The sequence below is a fragment of the Phascolarctos cinereus genome, unplaced genomic scaffold, assembly GCF_003287225.1.
Source record: "Phascolarctos cinereus isolate Bilbo 61053 unplaced genomic scaffold, phaCin_HiC Scaffold_726;HRSCAF=1367, whole genome shotgun sequence".
NCBI lineage: Eukaryota > Metazoa > Chordata > Mammalia > Diprotodontia > Phascolarctidae > Phascolarctos > Phascolarctos cinereus.
The window spans coordinates 219,162,248-219,182,293 of NW_027556098.1; the positions used below are offsets into that span (position 1 = coordinate 219,162,248).

At 37.1% G+C, this 20,046-nt stretch overlaps 1 protein-coding gene across 1 annotated transcript in view; it reads right to left on the reverse strand.

Annotated features, from left to right (window-relative positions):
- UBR3 (ubiquitin protein ligase E3 component n-recognin 3) overlaps positions 1-20,046 on the reverse strand; it is a 303,032-nt gene that overhangs the window by 19,691 nt on the left and 263,295 nt on the right. Inside the window, 3 exon segments of the mRNA XM_078146977.1 lie at positions 3,778-3,894; positions 4,215-4,322; positions 18,170-18,294. Of these exon segments, the coding sequence (XP_078003103.1) occupies positions 3,778-3,894; positions 4,215-4,322; positions 18,170-18,294 (350 nt within the window).

Below are 20,046 nucleotides of genomic sequence, written 5' to 3' on the forward strand. Positions count from 1 at the left end.
TGGACATACTACTCACTATGAACCACTTCAGCAAATATCCAGTTACATGATTTACTTTAACAAGATAACAATGGGGGGGGGTGTAAAAGAGAGAAAGAGAGAATGTATCTGAACACTAAAATTATTCACCTTAAAAAAAAACCAGGGACATAGAAGAGAATAGTTAAGAAAAAATATGCAGAATTGAACAGACAAAGGAGAAAACATAAAGGGAATATATTTTAACATAAAATCTTCCACACAACTGTGGGAAATGAAGGGTGGAACTAAATGGGGTAAAACAATGGAAGAAAAGACCATAAAGAAAGCCTGCAGAGATAAATTAAAGGATGCTTGAGGTTCATGACTCTCTAGTGACAAAAAGATTATGATTTATAAAAACAAAAGGCCAATGTGAGTAAAATTATAGAGGAAAAAATAAAAGGAAGACGTAGTCACAGTATTTTGAATTAGTGATAAGAATTACACAGCACACAGAAAAGGAACTGGTAGCAAATAGGAAAAAAATATTCCACTTTTTATAAAGTGAATGATGAAACCAACTGAAAAGAAATAATGAAGCAATAAAGAGCTACCAACAGCCTTTAAAGATGAAAAATTTAAAACACTAAGAAAAGAAATGGATACCGCTCAGTTAATTGTTTCTTAAGTAGTATAATAAAAAAGCCTTCGAGTTAGGAAACCTGATTTGAATCTTACATCTAAACTTTTTAAATATAAGCATGGACAAATCACTTCTCTGCCTCAGTATCCACATTTATAAAAGAAAAATAATTCTATTTATATTCCCACTTTACAGGGTTATTGTAAATAAAGCATTCTGTAAATCCTTCAAGTACTATCCAAATGAGAATTATTATTGTATTAGGAAATGGGATTATATTTTTAGACCAAGAATTAATCTAAATCAGGGTTGCCAAAATGTATCATTAAGGAACTACAGGACAGACACAAGCAATTTAAGTTTTGACAAACAGAATCTGTTCCACATATCACCACTCTTAACTGAGACTGCTTTGAGTACATGTTTACAAAGTACAGCTTGAAAACACTGACAGCAAAATGATCCTGGAAACTTTAACTGCTTGGGAAGAACATGAGAAGAGAAACACATAAATTTGGTGAGGTGGGGGTGAAGACAAAGGAGAACAAGCATTATTAAGCTCCCTTTCTGTGCCAATGCCAGATGCTGTACTAAGCACTTTATAATTATTATCTCATTTGATACTTACAACCCTGGGAGGTAGGTACTATTTCTATTTCCATTTAACAGTTGAGGAAACTGAAGACGACATAGATGAAGTGATTTGCCCAGGGTCATACACTTACTAAGTATCTGAACATGGATTTGAACTCAAGTCTTCCCAACTCGAGGCCCAACATTTTAGCTACTCTACCCCAGCTGCGTCTACCTAAGTTGTATTCTGACCTCCATAAGGCTTCTAGGAACACAAACTCCATGAATTTCATTGTCTTCCTGTTTGTTTGTTTTTTCTTGACTCTTCATGATGGCTTGAACATCATTACCCCACAAGTGTAGTTTGGGTTCTTGTCTTCTACATTTCCCTCAATAAAACTCATCTGTAACTTTTCTGCTTATTCATTCATAGCCATAGCTCTTTAAACAGATGAAACAAGAAATAAACAAAAAGACAGATGTTTTTCATGGGTGGGCTATAGGGCATTCTACAATACCATAAAAGTTGAAAACAAAAATGTGGCAAATTCTACTATCTTGAAGAAACTGAGATTTTGCCAAAAAGCAAAAATGGGTAAATTCTGTTATTACTGTGATTATGTTCAAAAAGAGGCTAAGAGTTACAATAGGAAATTCATTTCCCAAGTTTCCCACATTTTGCCTAATTTCTTATATTAACGATAGCCATGATAATGATCTTTCCTTCATTCTTGACTCATCCTCTGTCACAGACACCTATCTCTGCCTCCATACTATCTCTACTCACAAAGCCATCCCCTTAGTTCAGGCCCTCTCTCCTCTCACCAAGACTCTTGCCATGGCCCTCTCAACTGCTCCCTGTCTCAGTGCATCAACAAGCATTTATTAAGTACTCACTATATGCCAGGATGTGCTTATAATACTATGCTAAACAATGATAATACAAAGAAGGGCAAGAAACAGCCCCTGCCATCAAGGAGCTTACATTGTAATGAAAGAGACAAACATGAAAATAATTAGGATTTATGCAGAGTAGATGAAGGTTAATTTGAAAGGGGAAAGTATTAGTAGCTATGGAGGGCAAGGGCTTCTTGTGGAAGGTGGGGTTTGAGCTGAGTACTAAGAAAAAAAAAAAAGCCTGGAAAACTAAGATACAGGAGTGATGTTCTCAAGGTACTGTAAGTAGGCTAATGCAGCTTAACAGGGAAATGTGAGGAGAGGAATAAAGTATAAGAAGGCTGATATATTTTGACCTAAAGGTGATAAGGAGCCATTGGAGCTCAGAGAGTGGGGGATGGGGATGAGGAGGGCTGTTTCATGGTCAGATCTATGTTTTAGGAAAATCACCCTGACAGGTGAGTGGAGGATGGGTTACAAGGTGGAAAGAAGAGGAAGGGTAGAAGAGATGAGAGCCTCAACTAAGGTTGTGACAGTATGAGTGGCAAGAATCAGACTATAAGAGAGACGATGTAAAGGTAGAAATGACAAGATATGGCAAAGGATGGCATATGCAGAGTGAGTAAGAATAGAGGATGGCACCATGGCTATGAGGAGACAAAGTGGAGGACACTGAGTGTGTACTGCTTTCTCAAGGAGTTTAGACACAAAGGAGAAGAGAACAAAAGCTAGCAAGGATGGCTGGATCAAGTTGAGGTTTTCTACAGATAGAGGAGAAATAGGATACTTGTAGGCAGCAGGGAAGGACCCAAAGAACAGGGTGACAGAGTAGGGATAATAGTGAGGCCAATTTGCTAGAGAAATAAAGAGAGAATGAGGTCAAGGGTGAACCTAGAGGGGTCTACCTCTTCATCTAAGACCAGAGCAAAGGAGAAGATAGCAGAGGGGGATGCCCTAGCGATGAGATATGAGGAAGAGAGAAGGGAGAGCACACAGTAATTTTTTCAGTAAATGCATGAAGTGAGATGTCCTTGGCTTAGACTAGGGTTGTGAGAGGTGGTACAGTTGACGCCTTCAGGAGGCATGAGAGGATTTGAACTAGTCACTGTACAGAGTAGAAAGCAAATCAGTTAAGGTCACCTTAATAAAAAAGTAGAATGCTAGCCCTGAAGGGGCAAGGGCCAAGTGAGATTATAAACATAAATGTTTATCTATGCCTAGGCAGCACTATTTCATGATTTCCTCAAGCTCTGTTCAGCAGCACATGAATATGTTTGAGGAAGCACATGAAAATGCCTGAGAAAGAGTGACAATGGGAAGCAAGGAGTACTTCAACTCCCAGATCACAACTAGTGAGTCTGAAAGTAAGAGAGAAAATCATGTCTGGAAAGACTAGAGCGGGAAGTGGTATCATCAGTAGGAAGTCATGTGTCAGTGAGGGTCAGAAGAATGAGAAACAAAGAGGTTTCCAATGAAAAGAAGCTTGTTAATTATTCCAGAGGGCATAGTGGGAATCACATATACAGTTGAAGGGGGACCTTGCTAACAGTTGAGGCTAGGGAAAGGGGTTTGTATGTCAGCAGGCAGGGCTCAGGATCACTGGGATGGGATGAGTAAAAGAGGATAGGAGTATCCTAACCATTTAGCAGTGAGTCCAGGCAGAGTATGGATATTAGACTTTCCCAATTCCCTGTCAATCATACCTGACAGCTTGGTAAATCTCCCCCAAAAAGGTGATGTTGAAGAAGGCTGGTGATCCTGAGAAAAGGTAAGCAGAACTGCTGTAAATATCTTTCTATGTTATCAGGAGACCAGGCAACCTAAAGCAGAAAAAAAAAATTTAATTAGAAAATTTACTTGGTAACATAGGAGGCAGGGACAGGGAAGAGGTTCTGACTGTGATTTCATTGCTGTAGGGAACTCCCAGTGCAGAAATTCCTTTCACTGATGCAGATCAGCAAGTCACCTGCAACTTACAGTCTTATTTAGAAAGTGCCTGGGGCACAGAGAAGTTAAGAAACTGGTCATATACATAGTATAACTCAGATATATGATATATCTCATGAAATAAAATGTGCTAACAAAAATCCAACTGTCTGATTATTGTTAATGATATTTTAAATGTGTGGAAAATGCATACCATTCCAAGTTCTTCAGTTTCTCCTTCAAGGTACAGCTTCCCTTTAGACAGTTCACTTATCACAAGGCTCAGTAAAACCTCCCAAGACTTTTCAGTATTGCCTGTATTCTAGAAGAAATAAAAATAAGGTATTAATTGAACTAGTCATTATAATTTGAGTCATAAAATTTGTACTGCATTGATCGTTGTTTTCAGGAGAGTAGAACAGTGATTACATTTTTATTTTAAACAAATTAACTTCCCTTTCTTGACAACTAGATCACACACAAGATATGTTATATTTAAAATAAAACTGAGAAGGGAATGATGCAAGTCAAACATTCTATTTCACTCTAAATAAAACATACACATAATATAGATAATTAGTATAAATAGCTCAGATTTAAATAAATCTGTTGTATGTTAATATTTATTTTACAAGTAGAGAAAACAGAACTGTAATCTATAAATTTAAATGCTAGCAATATAGTTACTGCACATATGCAATACATGTTTTTACAACTTTAGGGCTACAGAGGACAAGTATAAATTGGGTAGGAAATAAGTGAATCAGGCTATTCACTGTTGTACTAACAAAAAGACACTGTAAAACAATATAAAACCAGAATGTAAATAATAAGTAACTATCATTGATTTTTCTTCCTCTTCCTCCAAGCTATAGTCTCTACCACATTATTTTGCCCCTCTTTATAGTCTGCCTTATACTGTGTACTATTGCCTCATATATGTTAAGTATTATCCTCACAATTAAAACACTTTGAGCATCGTTCATGTTTCAGAATTCTTCTTCTAACCCCCATAGTATACACTGTTAATGTTCAATATATTTTTGTTGATTACTGAAACTTACTCAATACTGGATTTTGTAGATATTAGTTATCACCCTACTGGAGCCTTGCCAGTTTAATCCTCCCTTGAAATTTCCTTCTATTAAACCTGAAAATACAGTTTGGAGCCAGGTTGTGAAGGGACTTAAATCACAGAAAAGTTTGTCTTTGATCTTAGATGCAAATGGGAGCCACTGGAGCTTATTTAGCAGAGGAGCATCATCATAACTACTATCATTGGCATCATTCTGAATAAGGTATTAAAAGAGGGATCAAACTCGAGGCAAGAAGATCAATTAGAGGGCTTTTGTAATAGTTCAGAAAAAAACTGATATCCTAAGTGAGTGGAGAGTAAGAGATAGATTTGAGTGATGTTAGGGAAACAGAATTGAGAAGATTGGGAGATCAACAGAAATAGGAAGTGAAGGAGAATAAAGATTTAAGAATGACTTACAGAGTATAAACCTGTGTAACTGAGAGCAGAGTGGTGTCCTCCAAAGAAACAGTTTGAAAGATGGATGGGTTTATGGGAAAAGATGAGTTCTGTTTTGAACATCTTGAATCTGATATGTCTAAGGGATATCCAATTCAAAATGTCCAATAAGTAAGTGATGATGCAAGGCTGGAGCTCAGAAGACATTAGAGTTAGACATTAAGATCTGAAAGTAACTGGTGTAAAGACTAAATCTGTAGAAAATGATGAGGTCACCAAGTGAGATTGTGGAGAGAAAAGAAGACAGCTCAGGACAGCACCTTGCTGTATAATCACAGTTAAGGGGTGAGATATGAATGATGACCCAGCAAAGGAGAACTAGAAGAAGCAATCAGATAGAGAGGAATAGAAGCAAGACAGAGAAGTATTACAAAAACCCAGAGAGGAGAAAGTATATAGGATGAAAAGCTGGTCAACAGTGTTAAATGCTGCAGAGGAAGGTCAAGGAAGAGGAATGACCATCAGTTCTGACAATTAGGAGGACACTGTTAACTCTGGAGAGAGACTACAAAGGGCTAAGAGTGAAAGTAGAAAAACTGAATTTAGATAGTTTTTTTCCTAATACTTTGGCTGAGAAAGAGAAGACAAGAGCCTGAGGGGACGGTAAGGTTTAGGGAGGGCTTTTTTTAAGGATGGAGGAAACTTTGGCATGTTTGTAGGCAGCAGGGAAAGAACCAGTAGATAAAGAGAGACTGAAGACTGAGGATAAGGAAGGAAATGATTTCCAGGGCTAACTCCAGGAGAATGTAGAAGAGTATATGATCAAGAGTAGAAGAAATGGTAAATTGAAGGATATTTTTTTTTTGGGGGGGGGGAGGCAAAATAACTAATATGGAAAGCTTTTATATGACTTCAATGTATGATGGGTTTTATACTGCTTGTCTTTTCATTGGGTGGGGGTGGAACTACAAGGAGGAGAGAATTTGGAACCCAAAATTTAAAACTTAATGCTAAGAAACTTATTTAAAAAGGAAAGAGGGCTGGCCTTAGCAAGGAAAAGGGAAACCACTTCATTAAACACTAAAGTAATGGATGAGAGAAAGGTGAAAGTTCAAAGGGTTCTGAGGTGTAGAGAAAGAAAGAAAAGGTTGCTCAGGGTGAATATTATCTATTTGTCTATACAAAATGAGGCAAAGTTCTCTTTGAAGATACTGGGGAAAATTGGCAGTGATAACCACAGCTCTGCCTGGTTTCAACACCACTGAACAAGATAGCCCTCCCAAGATAAGCTCATCACTTCTAATTTCATCAAAAAGCTGATAACTCAAGCCTGGACTACTTTCCTCAGTCTCCTGAGAGTCTCCTGCAGAGTGGACTACCAACCTTCACCAAATCCTTCCTTTATAAAAAGGGGGCAGAATTTGGACTCTAAACTCACTCCCTTTTGCATCTGCACCTCAGCCTGGTTTCAGCTCTAGGGAAGAAGATGGCTGGGTACCCTCTGTTGTCCATCCATCCTCTCCCTCTGCTTCCCATCTCCCATCCCCTAACCCCCAACTTTTCAGTGTCCTTTCGTGTAAGCTCCTTGAGAGCAGGGCCTGTCTTTTTATTTGTATCCCCAGCACTTAGCATAGTGCCCAACACATAGTAGGCATTTAATAAATATTTATTGAATTGAATGGAAGTTGCTTTGCAGATTTAGGCTTGATTTAAGGAAAAACCTTCTAAGAATTAGAGCTTTCCAAAAGAGCAAAGAGCTACCTGAGCTCCACTTCACTAAGGACCACTACAACATCAATGGTGTAGAAGGGATTCAGGCATAATTTGGACTAGCTGGCCTCTGAATGCCCTTCTTACTCTGAGATTCTGATATGTGTGTTTGCCCAGGCTACCCAAACAGCCTCCCAATTAGTCTGCTCACTTTTATGACAGGATCATAGATTGAGAGTTCAAAGGGATATAAAAAATATAAAAGACCGGCAAGTCCAACCCACCTCTCTCACTTTACATATAACATATGTTATATGCATGTATAAGAAAACTAAGGCACAGAGAAAGTACGTGATCTATTCAAGGTCACATATGCAGCACACAAGTGGAAGGCCCAAGATTCAAACTCAGGTCATTTGCCTCCAAATTCAGCACTTTACCACTGCACTATAACGCCTCCCCATTTTCAATATGTCTTTAACACTACTGCTAAATTCCTAAATGTACAATTTTGATCGTGTTAATTTAACCCCCAAAAGCCTTTAACAGAATCACACTGGCTAAAGATTAAAATGCCTAAAACTTTAGCTACAGAAAACATGTTTCTAGAATGTTCTCTTCTCTCTTCTCACTCCTTATTCTTAAATCTCAACCTATTGAAGTCTTATGCATCCCCTCAAGGTAATACTCAAATGTTAACTCCTATTCCAAAGGCTTTCATAATCCTTCAAGCTAGAAATTACCTTCCCTCTGAATTCTCATAGAATTTTGTTTAAATTTCTTAGAAATTATATTCTATTTTGTATTATAGTTATTTGTGAACATATCTTATGTCTCCTATTAGATTAAGTCTCTTGATGCTTTATCTCTGTAGCACCTATCATTACTTACCATAGTGGCTTTCCTATAACAAGCAATTAATAAATGTTTCCCAAATCTGAATTTGTTAAATAAAGGGGCTTCTAACTGCAAGTCCAATAATACAATATAATTTGAATCCACTGAAAAGTTAATTTAATTGGCAGGATTAAGTTTCATAATCATTTATGCTAACAGGGCCATATAAGATAATTACTATTCATGCCCTGATTTTATGAACTACCTCTGTCAATGAAATGTGAAAATCCAGGCTCCTTTACTTAATGTTGCAAAAATTATATTGTTTGAGACTTACTATCTATAGATGAGAGACAAATATATACCACATATTCTATTCTGGCAGAGATGAGGGGAGTACTACTATTTTCTTGAACTATCTCTTTCTCCAAACCATTTTGTTTGCATTCAAGAATATTACATTATTATTGCTACAAGGTCTTGACTGGGAGCCAAAGAGTTGCACAATGAGTTGACAATTAAAATGGAAAAAAAAGTTTTTAAAAGTAATAGTCAACAGCCATTTATTAAGCATTTACTATGTGCCAGGCACCACGTTAACTGCTAAAGATAGAAAAGACAAAAACAGTCCCTGCTTTTAAGGAGCTGTCATTCTATGAAAGAAGATAACCTGTGTCACAGTACACATCTGTGTACATAACAAGTATATGTATGTATGTATATATAAGCATACGTAAGACACATAAAAGATGACACAAGGTAACCTTGTTTCAGAAAGCTCTAGCAGCTGAAGGGACCAAGAAATGGTCTCTGAGGTCCCTTTCAGCACCGTGACACTGTGATCCTAGAGAGAATCACAATAATTTACTGAGAAGAAGAAAGACATGGTAAGATCTATACTTTAGGAAAATCACTTCGGAAGCTGTTTGAAGGAGGTTAAGTCTGCAGCAAGCAAGTTATTGCTAAGGCTGGCAGAAAACAATGTAAAAATAAGGAAAATTTTGTAAGAAAAAACATTTTTACCTTTGATATCAATATAACATGAGGGAATGTTTAGCATTGACAGAAAATTAAAACTTTGGGCCGAGATGGCTGCTTGAATGGGCCTATCCTCCCACATACCTATGAATTTCCAGCAAAACCCTGAAGTTCACACTATACCAAATAATGATTTAAAAATCCAGTGAAGGGGCAGCAAGGTGGTGTAGTGGATAGAGCACTGGCCCTGCAGTCAGGAGGACCTGAGTTCAAATCCGGCCTCACCCCAAACATTTGACACTTACTGGGTATGTGACCCTGGGTAAGTCACTTAATCCCAGTCACCTGAAAAACAACAACAACAACAACAACAACAACAACAACAACAACAACAACAACAACAACAACAACAAAAATCCAATGAGAAGGGGCAGCTAGGTGGCTAAAGGACCAGCCCTGGAGTCAGGAGGACCTGAGCTCAAATCCCGTCTCAAACAAACACATGATACTTACGCTAGCTGTGTGACTCTTGAGCAAGCATTTAACCCTGACTGCCTTGCAAAAACAACAACAACAACAACAATAATAATAATAATAATAATCCAATGAGAAACTACAGTGTCTTCTTCCGCCTCAGAACTGTACAAGAGGTCAGCCAGAAGCCTTAAGGGAATAGCAAAGGGGACCACCAGCAATGCCAAAAATTATACAAGGTAGTCTTCCAGCATAACCAGAGACAGGATAGGGACATATATAGCAAGCAGGGTCCTACACCTGGAGGCAGTAATAGTGGAAGACGCTCTCTACAACACTTCTGAATAGTCCGAAGATTCCAGGGTGGAACTCCTAAAAGCCCCTGTGTGCAGTAGTAGGCAATCACTCATCTCTCAGCAGGACATCCCAGGCCCAGGGGCTATGAGATCATTAACACTCTCCTTGAGATTCCAGAAAAACTCCTTAAGATCAGTGCTCTGATCCTCAAAGATACAAGGAGAGGACACATTCAGTAGGTGGAGGTCAGCACAAGAATTCAGAGGACATAAGGCTATCCCACCCACAAATGCAAAAGGGGGCTGAGCCTAGCCACAGCACAGAGCCACCATTCAGGAACTAAAGCTAGAGAGATAAGTAAATAAAAGAAAATAGCTACAGGTATTAAAAATTATTATAAGTCCACAGATCCTCAAAAAAGGAGAAAGTAACAACTGCAAGCAGATATTCAAAGGAGAGGTGAAGGCTCAGAATGCAGAATGAGACAAATTTGCTTTGGACATGGTCAAAGCAGAAATTTGTTTTCACTGATTATATTTGTAATGCGTTTTGTTTTTCTTGTGGTCTCAGCTGAAGAGCAGGTAGAGTGGGCGGGTGAGAAAGAAACATTTTGGTTGATTAAAACAAATATTTTTTAAAATAAAAAAAATCACCAGTAACTTTAAAGAGACCAAGTTTCAGTTAAATGATAAGATTAGAAGATACAAGAGAGGAAGAATCAAGACATCAAGTACACATGGCTCTTTACAAGGAATCTTCTTCTGTATCCATACTGGTCTCTTCAGAGATTTCTCAGTTTTTCTCCTTATCAGAATTGTTTCCCTTTGTGTTTTCAGAATTTTGTTTTTAAAAGTTTTCCATTCAGGGGCCTACCTGCCTTTCCTATGAACAATTAGAAATCTACTTTCCTCAACTCAGCTTTCCTCTATCTCTCTATCATGAACTACAGGAGAAAAATAGTTATATCCCTCATGGTTCCCATCATTAAAACCCTTGCAACCAGTCCCTAACTTTGGGGAAAATGAGATCCAAGAAAAGAATTTCTACTTTTTGGTTCTTCCCCTTTGAAATATTCTATTCCAAGATACTCTCTGGTTTTTAGTAAAAGCTACCAGGCACTGTATATGATTCTGTATCATATACTGACTGTGATCCTTTAGTACTTGAACTACTTCTCTCTGAATGTTTTCAGTATTTTTCTTTAATGTTGGAGCTCTGGATTTTAACTATGAAAATTCCTGAGACTTGCCAGCGACATTTCCTTTTGGGGTTCCATTCCGGACATAATTGGTGGACTTGTTCTGTCTTCACTTTGCCCTCTGGTTCTAGTAAATTTGGGCAGTGTTCATTTATTATTTTTTTTATTGAACTACAGTGTCCAGGTTTTAAAATATATATAGAAGATACACAGCAATAGGTTTAGAGGAAAGGAATCAAGACATCAAGTACACATGGCTTTTTACAAGGAATTTAGCTGGGGAGAGAAAAGATACAGAATGACAACTGGCTGGTGTGAGAAGATCTAGTGAAGATTTTTCAAGAATGAAGAAGTCTTTAGGCATGTTTGTAGATAGCAAACAAGGAAGAAGCCAGAAAATAGGGAGAGATTGAAGATCAGAAAGAGAATGGGGACAGTGGTTTGGGCAATCTGCTAGAGAAGATGAGATCAAGAGTACATTAAAGGAGCTGGCCTTGGCAAGCAGAAAGGCCACCTCAAAACTAAAGACTAAAGGAAATAGCAGGGCCATTTCTTCGTTAGAGTCTGTAGACGCAGGAGGAGATAGTGATGTCAGTGGAAGGCTAAATGAAGATGAGAGACAAGAGATTTCTCTACAAATGCAAAGTTTTTTCAGGAAAAGGGAAGAAAATGGAATTTTTATACCACTGATCAGGGAGTCTGACTTAAATAAACAGATAAATTCTAGATTATTAAAAAAAAAAGACAGTGAACATGTAGAAAAGGAAGCAATAATCACAATAAACCAATAGGAATTCATCAAGATGTCATTTTGGGCTAATCTTAATTCCTTTAATGAAAGGATTAATAAACTGGCACAAATGAGAAATGCTATTAGATATCATTTATCAAGATTTTAGCAAAATATTTAGCAAAGTATCTCATTGCTTTGGCAAAGATGGAGAGACATGTGCTTAATAATATATTTAGATGGATTCAAAACTGTCTGAATGTCACTCTGGAAAGAGACTGCCAGTGCAGTGTCCCAAAGCCCTGTGTTTTGCCCTGTTATGTTTGTTTGTTTTTAACATTTTCTTAATGGAGAAAAGCAGAGATTATCAAATTTGCAGATGACTCAAATCTGGCAGGGATAGATAGCATAATGGATGACAAAATAAAGACCCAAAGAGTTCTTAACAGTTTAGAAAACTGGGCAGAATCTAATAAGATGAAATTCAACAAGGATGTATGGAAATTTTGCCCTTGGGTTCAAAAAATTAACTTTACAAGTTAGTGAGGAAGGCACGGTTAGACAGGTAAAGAAGTCAGTTTTAACAGACTGAAATCTCAGTGAGGATATTGCAGCCAAAAAAAACCCAACAACAACAACAACAACAACAACAACAACAACAACAACAACAAATAGAACCCTGAGATGCATTAAGACAGAACAGCTTCCAGGAAGAGATAGCAAGCATAGTACAGTGAAAAACTAGCTTTGGTGTCAAGGAGATCTGGTTTAATTCCAACCTTTTGACACATCCTGGCTGTTTGACTCTGGGGAGTAATTTATGCTTTTAGATCCTTTGGGCAATTCTCTAATACTTTAAATTACAGAAAAGTAGCCAGCCTGCATTTGTAAAAAAAAATTTCCTCACCAGGAATTCTCTACCCTGATGCATCACAGGTCGGGGGGGGGGGGGGGAGAGAAGAACTATTTTCAATGCTAAGCAGCATGATTTTGGAAGGATTCTGATGTTAAGGAACATTTAGAAGAAGACTACCAAAATAGTGTCAAATAAGGATCAGTTGAAAGACCTGTGGATGTTTGGTCTGGAGAAGGGAACATTCAGGTGAGATATGACGGCTGTTTTCAAGTACTAAAAAAGCTGTTATGTTCAAGAGGCATAGCTGGTGTTGCAAGAAGAGAACTCAAGAGAGAGCTTAGGATTAGATATGCAGAACTGGGACTCATATGCAGATGATTCCCAGATAATAACTGAACTCATTCGAGCTGATAAGATGCCAACTGAGATGGTACAGAGGGAGAAATAAGCCCATTGCCAGAGCCTACCTGAGCAAAATTCCCAGCTTTCCTTTTAATTAAACCATTATTATACTGATAAGATATAAACAGTTGCAGATATCACATTATAACCATAATGATTCCAGGTATTTTAATGTGAAGAGAAATTTAAAATGCATTTCCTCATCCATAGACACAATTTGTTACCTCAATCCACAATCCATTCTGCATTTAAGAATTATTTTTATGCAATAATATTTTAAAATTCTTATTATTGCAATGGAGGAAATTATCTCAGTCTGGTACAATTTTTCATATAATAAAGCATTTCATGTATCAAGAAAGTAAAACATTAACAACATATATGGAGGAGGCAGAGACAAGACGGCCAAGTAGAAAGAAGCAGTTCTAAGAGCTCCCCCCCACCCCAAACTCCACCAAACAGATCTAGAAAATACACCAGATCAGATCTTGATGGAAATGGACAAAGTTATAGTAAATCATCTTTCCAGCCCAGCTCTGCAAAGGGAGACAAAAAGGTTTGTAGATATCCATTTGGAACATGTTCTAACCAGGAACACTACACCCAGAGTACTCCAGCCTAGGGGGAGGCTGTTCACTAGAACAAATATAGGTCTGAGATCCATTCTGGGGCACTTCCATGGGGACAGATGTCATGGCAGCTTTGTTGCTGACTACCCAGTTCTGGGTCACAGATCTAGGGTGGACTGAGGAGAGGAACTCTCTCCCTCTATCTATGGACACAGGCCAGAGGATCATAGGATCATAGATTTAGAAGTGAATGGGACCTGACAGGCCATCTCATCCAACTCCTGTGATGGGCAGAATATGAAACAATTGAGAAAACAAAGGTCTGAGCTTCTGCGCATATCTATTTATTAGGCAATGCATGCCAACTGCATAACAAATTAGGACTGGGCTTCCTCAACTTGGCATTGGACCCCAAACAGAGGGGGAGACAGAATTTTTATTCATTAAAAGAAAATAATTAATAGGTTATAAACCAGGATACAAGATGAGGTAACCTGGTTTCTAACTGGAGGAAAGATTAGAGACTTTCTGAGTTGAGAAGTAGAAAGAGAATAGGTGCAATTCCTTAAAATCAGAAAAAGCAGCAACCTAACAGCCACCCCAAATGTCTGTATTCAATCAAAGGAACAAGGAAACAGTAACTAAATCACCAGTATGGGGCCAGTTTTCAGATAAGACATATGGGTTCTTGAGATGTATTAACTGTGAGAAAATTTCTTGTATCAACCTTGAGATCTGACTAGGTTTCTGGTCAGTATAACCTAGGTCCTCAGTTAAAGGTCTTTAAGCAACAGGCAGAGGTGATCCAGCTTTCCAACCACACTGAGCTAAGTTCAAACAAGGCAATAAAGTTTTCTCACAATTCACATAACTGAATAAAATTTTCTCACAAGGCATAAATTGGACTAGATGCATTATTGAATAGAAAGGGAACTGAGCTAGATCCAGAATTAGATCACAAGATGGAATCAGTATAGTTCGCTTAATCTACACAATTTCCTAATGATCTCAAAGGAAGAATGGAAAAGATGGGGAAGACGAACACATTGTGTGTGTACAGGGGGGGAAGGAGGGTGAATTGAAGGAAGGGGGAGGAAGATTGGTGAAAACTGTCTCACTTAAATAAGGTACATAAGGAATTTATATAACAATGAGGGGACACTGAGGGGGAAGTAACACTTGAACCTCACTCTTATCTGAACTGGTCAAAGGAGGAAAGTTATCTACACACAAAGAGAAAAAAAATGTATATCTTACCCAACAGGGAAAGAGAAGGAAAAGGGGTTAAGGAAAAATAAGAGAACATGACTGAGGATAGATTAAGGAGCAATTAGTCTGAAAAAAAAATAAACAACTCTTTAAAAAAGGAGGATAGTTAAGAAAAAAAAGGAAAAGTGGGAGAAAATAGGGTGGAGGGAAATAAATAATTAGCAATCATAACTGAGAATGTGAATGGGATAAACTCACTCATAAAACAGAAAAGGAAAGGAGAACAGATTTAAAGCTAGAACCCAACAATGTGTTGTTGATAAGAAAGACATTTTAAAATAAAAGATATAGAGAGAGTTAAAATTAGACTGTAAACTCCTTGAGGGTAGGAACTGTATTTGGCTTCAATCTAGAAAACAAAACAAAACAAATTCTGAAAAAAGTCAGTGTGCCATTAGTCCAGCCCAGCCCAACAAAAAGGGAGGCAGAAAGGGAGGTTTGAGGATAATGGGGAGGGGATAGCTGCATACCATGCTTGAGTACTCCAGGACATAGGGCAAGAAGAGGTCCCAGACCCATACCAGGGAACATCGACAGGGACAAGTGCAAACTTGCAGCTTTGTCACACATTACACAGTTCCAGATTGAAGATCCAAGAGAGACTGAGAAGGGTGTTCTGGGTAAAGAGGCATATGAAAAAATTCTCCAAATCACTAATTATTAGGGAACTACAAATTAAAAATAACTCCACACTACTAGCTGACAAAGTGACAAAAAATGAAAATGACAAATGTTGGAGGGGCTGTGGGAAAACAAGTACCTTAATGTCCTGCTAGTGGAGCTATCAACTGGTCTAGCCATTTTAAAAAGCAACTTGGAACTGTGCCTCAAAAGCTACTGAACTGTCCATACACTTTGATCCAGTGATAACTGCTATTAGGTTTATACTCCAAAAAGATCAAAGAAAGAGGAAAAGGACCAATATGTATAAAAATATTTATAGCAGTGGCCAAAAACTGGAAACTGAGGGTGCTCATCAACTGGGGCATGACCGAACAAGTTGTGGTACACGAAGATGATCGAATACTATTGTGCTATAAGAAGTAATAATGGGGATAGTTTCAGAAAAACCAGGGAAGACTTGTTTGAAATAATGAGAACTGAAGTGAACAGAACCAGGAGAACAATTTATACAATGACAACAATACTGCAAAGAAAAACATCTTTGAAAGACTTAGAACTCTGATCGACACAATAATCAGCCAGAATTCTAAAGAATGTATGCTATCCACCTTCAGATGAGTGAGAACTGAAGCCCATTTTCTTTTTCTTTTTCTGAGGGAAGGGAGGAAACATGGCTAATTCAGAAACTTTTTTAATTTTACATGTTTTAAGAGGTTTTGTTTTTCTTGCCTTCTCAATGAATATAGGAGATGGGATAGAGAGAATTTCCAAAATTAAAAATTAAATTATATTAAATTTTAAAATACTTTAAAAGTATGACAGGTTTTAAAAAATAAACTTTGAATAAAATAATTTCTTTTAAAACTAAAAAGCAAGTTAAAAGTAAGGCACTAAGGGGGCAGCTAGATGGCACAATGGATAGAGCTCTGTCCTTAAGAGTCAGGAGGACCTGAATTCAAATCTGGCCTCAGACACTTACCACTTATAAGCTTACTAGCTGTGTGACTCTGGGCCAGTCACTTCCACAGTAGTTACATAGAGTGTCCAAAAGTCTTAGTGCGGTTTTAAACTATTAAAGTTTTAACTTTCAGTAGCCTGAAACTGAACTAAGACTTTGTGGACACCTGCACATACTATTAAGACTAGAATCTTTATTTTTAACAATGGTACTTCCATGTTTTAGTATTATTATAACAGGAACAAATAACAGATCAACCAAGTATGGGCTAAGTCAAATTCAGTACACACAACTGCCCAATGTAATGGAGGTAAAACTTGGCCATGGTGCTTACAGGAGAGACATTAAAGGACAGCTCAGTATATGAACAAAGGCCATTTGTTTTCATATTTAAAGACAAAATCAGAAGACTTCAATGAGACTACCCTTCCACATCAGGGAACAAGTGGTATAGTGGAAAAGTCTTGGAGTCAGAGGATCTGAATTCAAATCCTGGGCTCTGCTACTTACTACTTGCATGACCTTGGGCAAGTCATTTAATCTCTCTGGGTCTCAGTTTCTTTATCTGTAAAATGAAGGGGTTGGACTAGATTATCTCAAGGGCCCCTTCCAAATTTTATCCTATGATCTTGCTTCCACATTGTTTCTTAAATACATCTATTCCTACTATTACTACACTGCAAGCCCTTTCCCTTTCCTTGAGAGTGTTAACCTACATAGCATGCCTACCTCTAGTCTCTTTGCTTGCTTGATTCTAATCTACATAACGCTGTTAGAATAAAGATTCCTAAACTGATCTCCATTCTCATTCCCTTGCTCAAATAACTACCATTTTTTTTAAATCCCTATAGCACTGATTCCCTACAGGAAAGGTTCCACAAATCTTCATATTATATTCATATAACCCTCCCTTATCTAGCCTTCCTTCTCAGGGGAAAAAAAGTTCAGCAATATCAACTAACACAAACACTGTGTGCAACAGTATTTACAAGATTCCACCCCCACAGTTTCCACCTTCTTCAACAAAATAGAGGTACATGTATTTTCCCATCTCCTTTCTTGTTGTTTTTTTAAATATAAATTTATTTGTTTTTAGTTTTCAACATTTACTTCCACAAGATTTTGAGTTCCAAATTTTCATCCTGTCTCGCCCCTCCCCCCACATCAAGATGGCATGCATTCTGAATCTCCCTTCCCCTAGCCATCTTCTTTCTCAAGCTAAGCTTGGTTATTATAATTGTACAATATCACATACAGGTCTACAAAATTTAACTTAAGAAGGAATCATTATACTAAAAATTTTTGTAAAGCAATAGCCATCAGAATTAAGCATAAATTCCTAAGCATAGCATTGAAGGCCTTTCCTGCTTTGGCTCCCATCTATCTTTTCAGTATTTTTTCCTTCTACACCCCTTCAGACAGTCTATGTTTCAAACCAAACTGTGCTGCTCACTATTCCCTGCTATTCAACCTTTGTGCTTTTGCCCATAGTGTTCTTTCCACCTAAAATGCCATCCCTTCATATCTTTATCTATTAAAATCCCAACCATCCTTCAGGACTCAGATGCCACCTCCTCCATAAAGCTTTCAACAAGAAGAAGTAATCTTTTTCTTCTCCATACTGCTAAATTATTTTGTCTGGATCTCTTCTAATAATGTAGTTTATTATATGTCTTGTATTACTTATTTATATATTACTTATCAATTTCTGTATTCTCACATTGCCTTTTACATTGCAGGTACTTAATAAAGGTTTACTGAATTAAATTGAATATGAAAAATATGTGACTAACCTTTTTGAGTGTCCCCAAGTCCTTCCAGGCTAACCTGTCTTCCTCACTGCATTTAACTGAAAGTGATACAAGAGCCTGTGTATACAGTAATGTAAAAAGCACCTTCACAATGCATGTAAAGTGTTCTGTAAAGGAAAGAAGATGCAATTATTTCATCAAGATTATTAAATTAGAGCTAAGGATATTACATAAAAACATATGCACTCACAATTTGCATGCGGCGGTTTTTATGTGACATTCAAATAATTTTCAAATTACTAGTAAAAGATAAAAATACTGATGCTAAAATCATCATCACATAGAATTCAAATGGCTAGAATATATATTTTCAGTATAACAAATATTAAACAAATAGAACTCCTCTATTATGCAGAAAAATGCATATGAGACTATATATTGAACTAAAAAGATTCCTGTAGCAGAGGTCAGAAAACCAGGGTTCTAGACCTCACTCATGTTGCTTAATTACATTTTCTGATTTCTAAAAGCAGGGGGTTGGACTAAATGGATACACACGTTCTCCTATAGCACTGAAATTTTACAATTTTTAAAATGTTATATACTCTCTTAACACTGCTCTGCCAATTTAATTTAACATTTATGCTCACCTACTTCTCAAAATCATTTAAGGAAGTGTACAGATTAGAAAACATAACAGTACTAAATTTTAGCTTCAATATTCTTCAATAAGTAAGAAAAAATGTCATGGCCCTGGTAGAAAGAATAATCAAAAAAATTTATGGAATGTTAATTCAAGCATATCAAAGTACAAGAAATGGGAACAAAAACCTTGATTTCTAAGCAGACTCCCCTTTGAACCTTCTCTAGCATAAATATCAAAACTATCATCCCGCTTTATTCCATTACTACAATGTATTTTTAACTGTTAAATTCTAAGTATTCATGAATGACTTACGTGTCTTTAAAACAATTTTAGTAGTTCAAGAGACTTCAGGAATAACATGGTTGAACCCTTTCTTTGTGCAAAATAGGAAAGTGAAGCTTAAAAGTCATAGACAGTTAGTTCCAGCAGGACTAGAATAAAGGTCTCCTGTCTCCAGGTATGAAAGTGTTTCCATTACACCATGCCACCTCCAAATAGTTTTATTTTTACGCTTCCATGAATTAAAATTATAATGAAATATAATAACAGGAAGAAAAAAGTATTCAAAAATATTTACTATAAATTCCACTAAGATAATCCTCTAAACATTAAACTAGATGCATAGATGTTCTTTACCCACTCATATAATCTAGGAAGTGAGATATAATAATGTTGTCACAGGGAAAAGTACAAAATAGTATAATCCAAATACACACTACAAAAATAATTGTTAGCATTTTAAGAGTCAAAAATAGTGTTAAAGAAATTAATCTTTACTAAAATACAGTTTTACTGTAAAGGCAATAATTTTCAAAGGAAAGGACAGTAAATGATAAAAGGTCAAAGTTTACAGTGCTGTGACTTCCAATAAAATTTAAACACATGTACATACCCAGGTAGTCTATAATTTAAAAATACTCAAGTTTATAACCTATACACACAAACAATAATAACTCACACTCATATGGTTCTCAAGTTTGCAAAGTGATTTGCATGTTGTTTCATTTGATTCTTACAACACTTTGAAGTAGGCACTATAGATATTATTACTAACTCCATTTTACAAATGAGGAAATTAAAGCTGAGAGGTTAAATGACTTGCCTATGGAACACACATCTGGTGTTAGAAGCAAGATGTGTGCCCAGGTCTCCCTGATTCCCAAGGCCAACCCTCTTTCTACCACACCACAATGACTCCCAAACAATCATAATCTCACTTTGCCAACACAGAAAGCCCTCCGCTTTCTACCATGAAAGACATCATCTGTAAAGT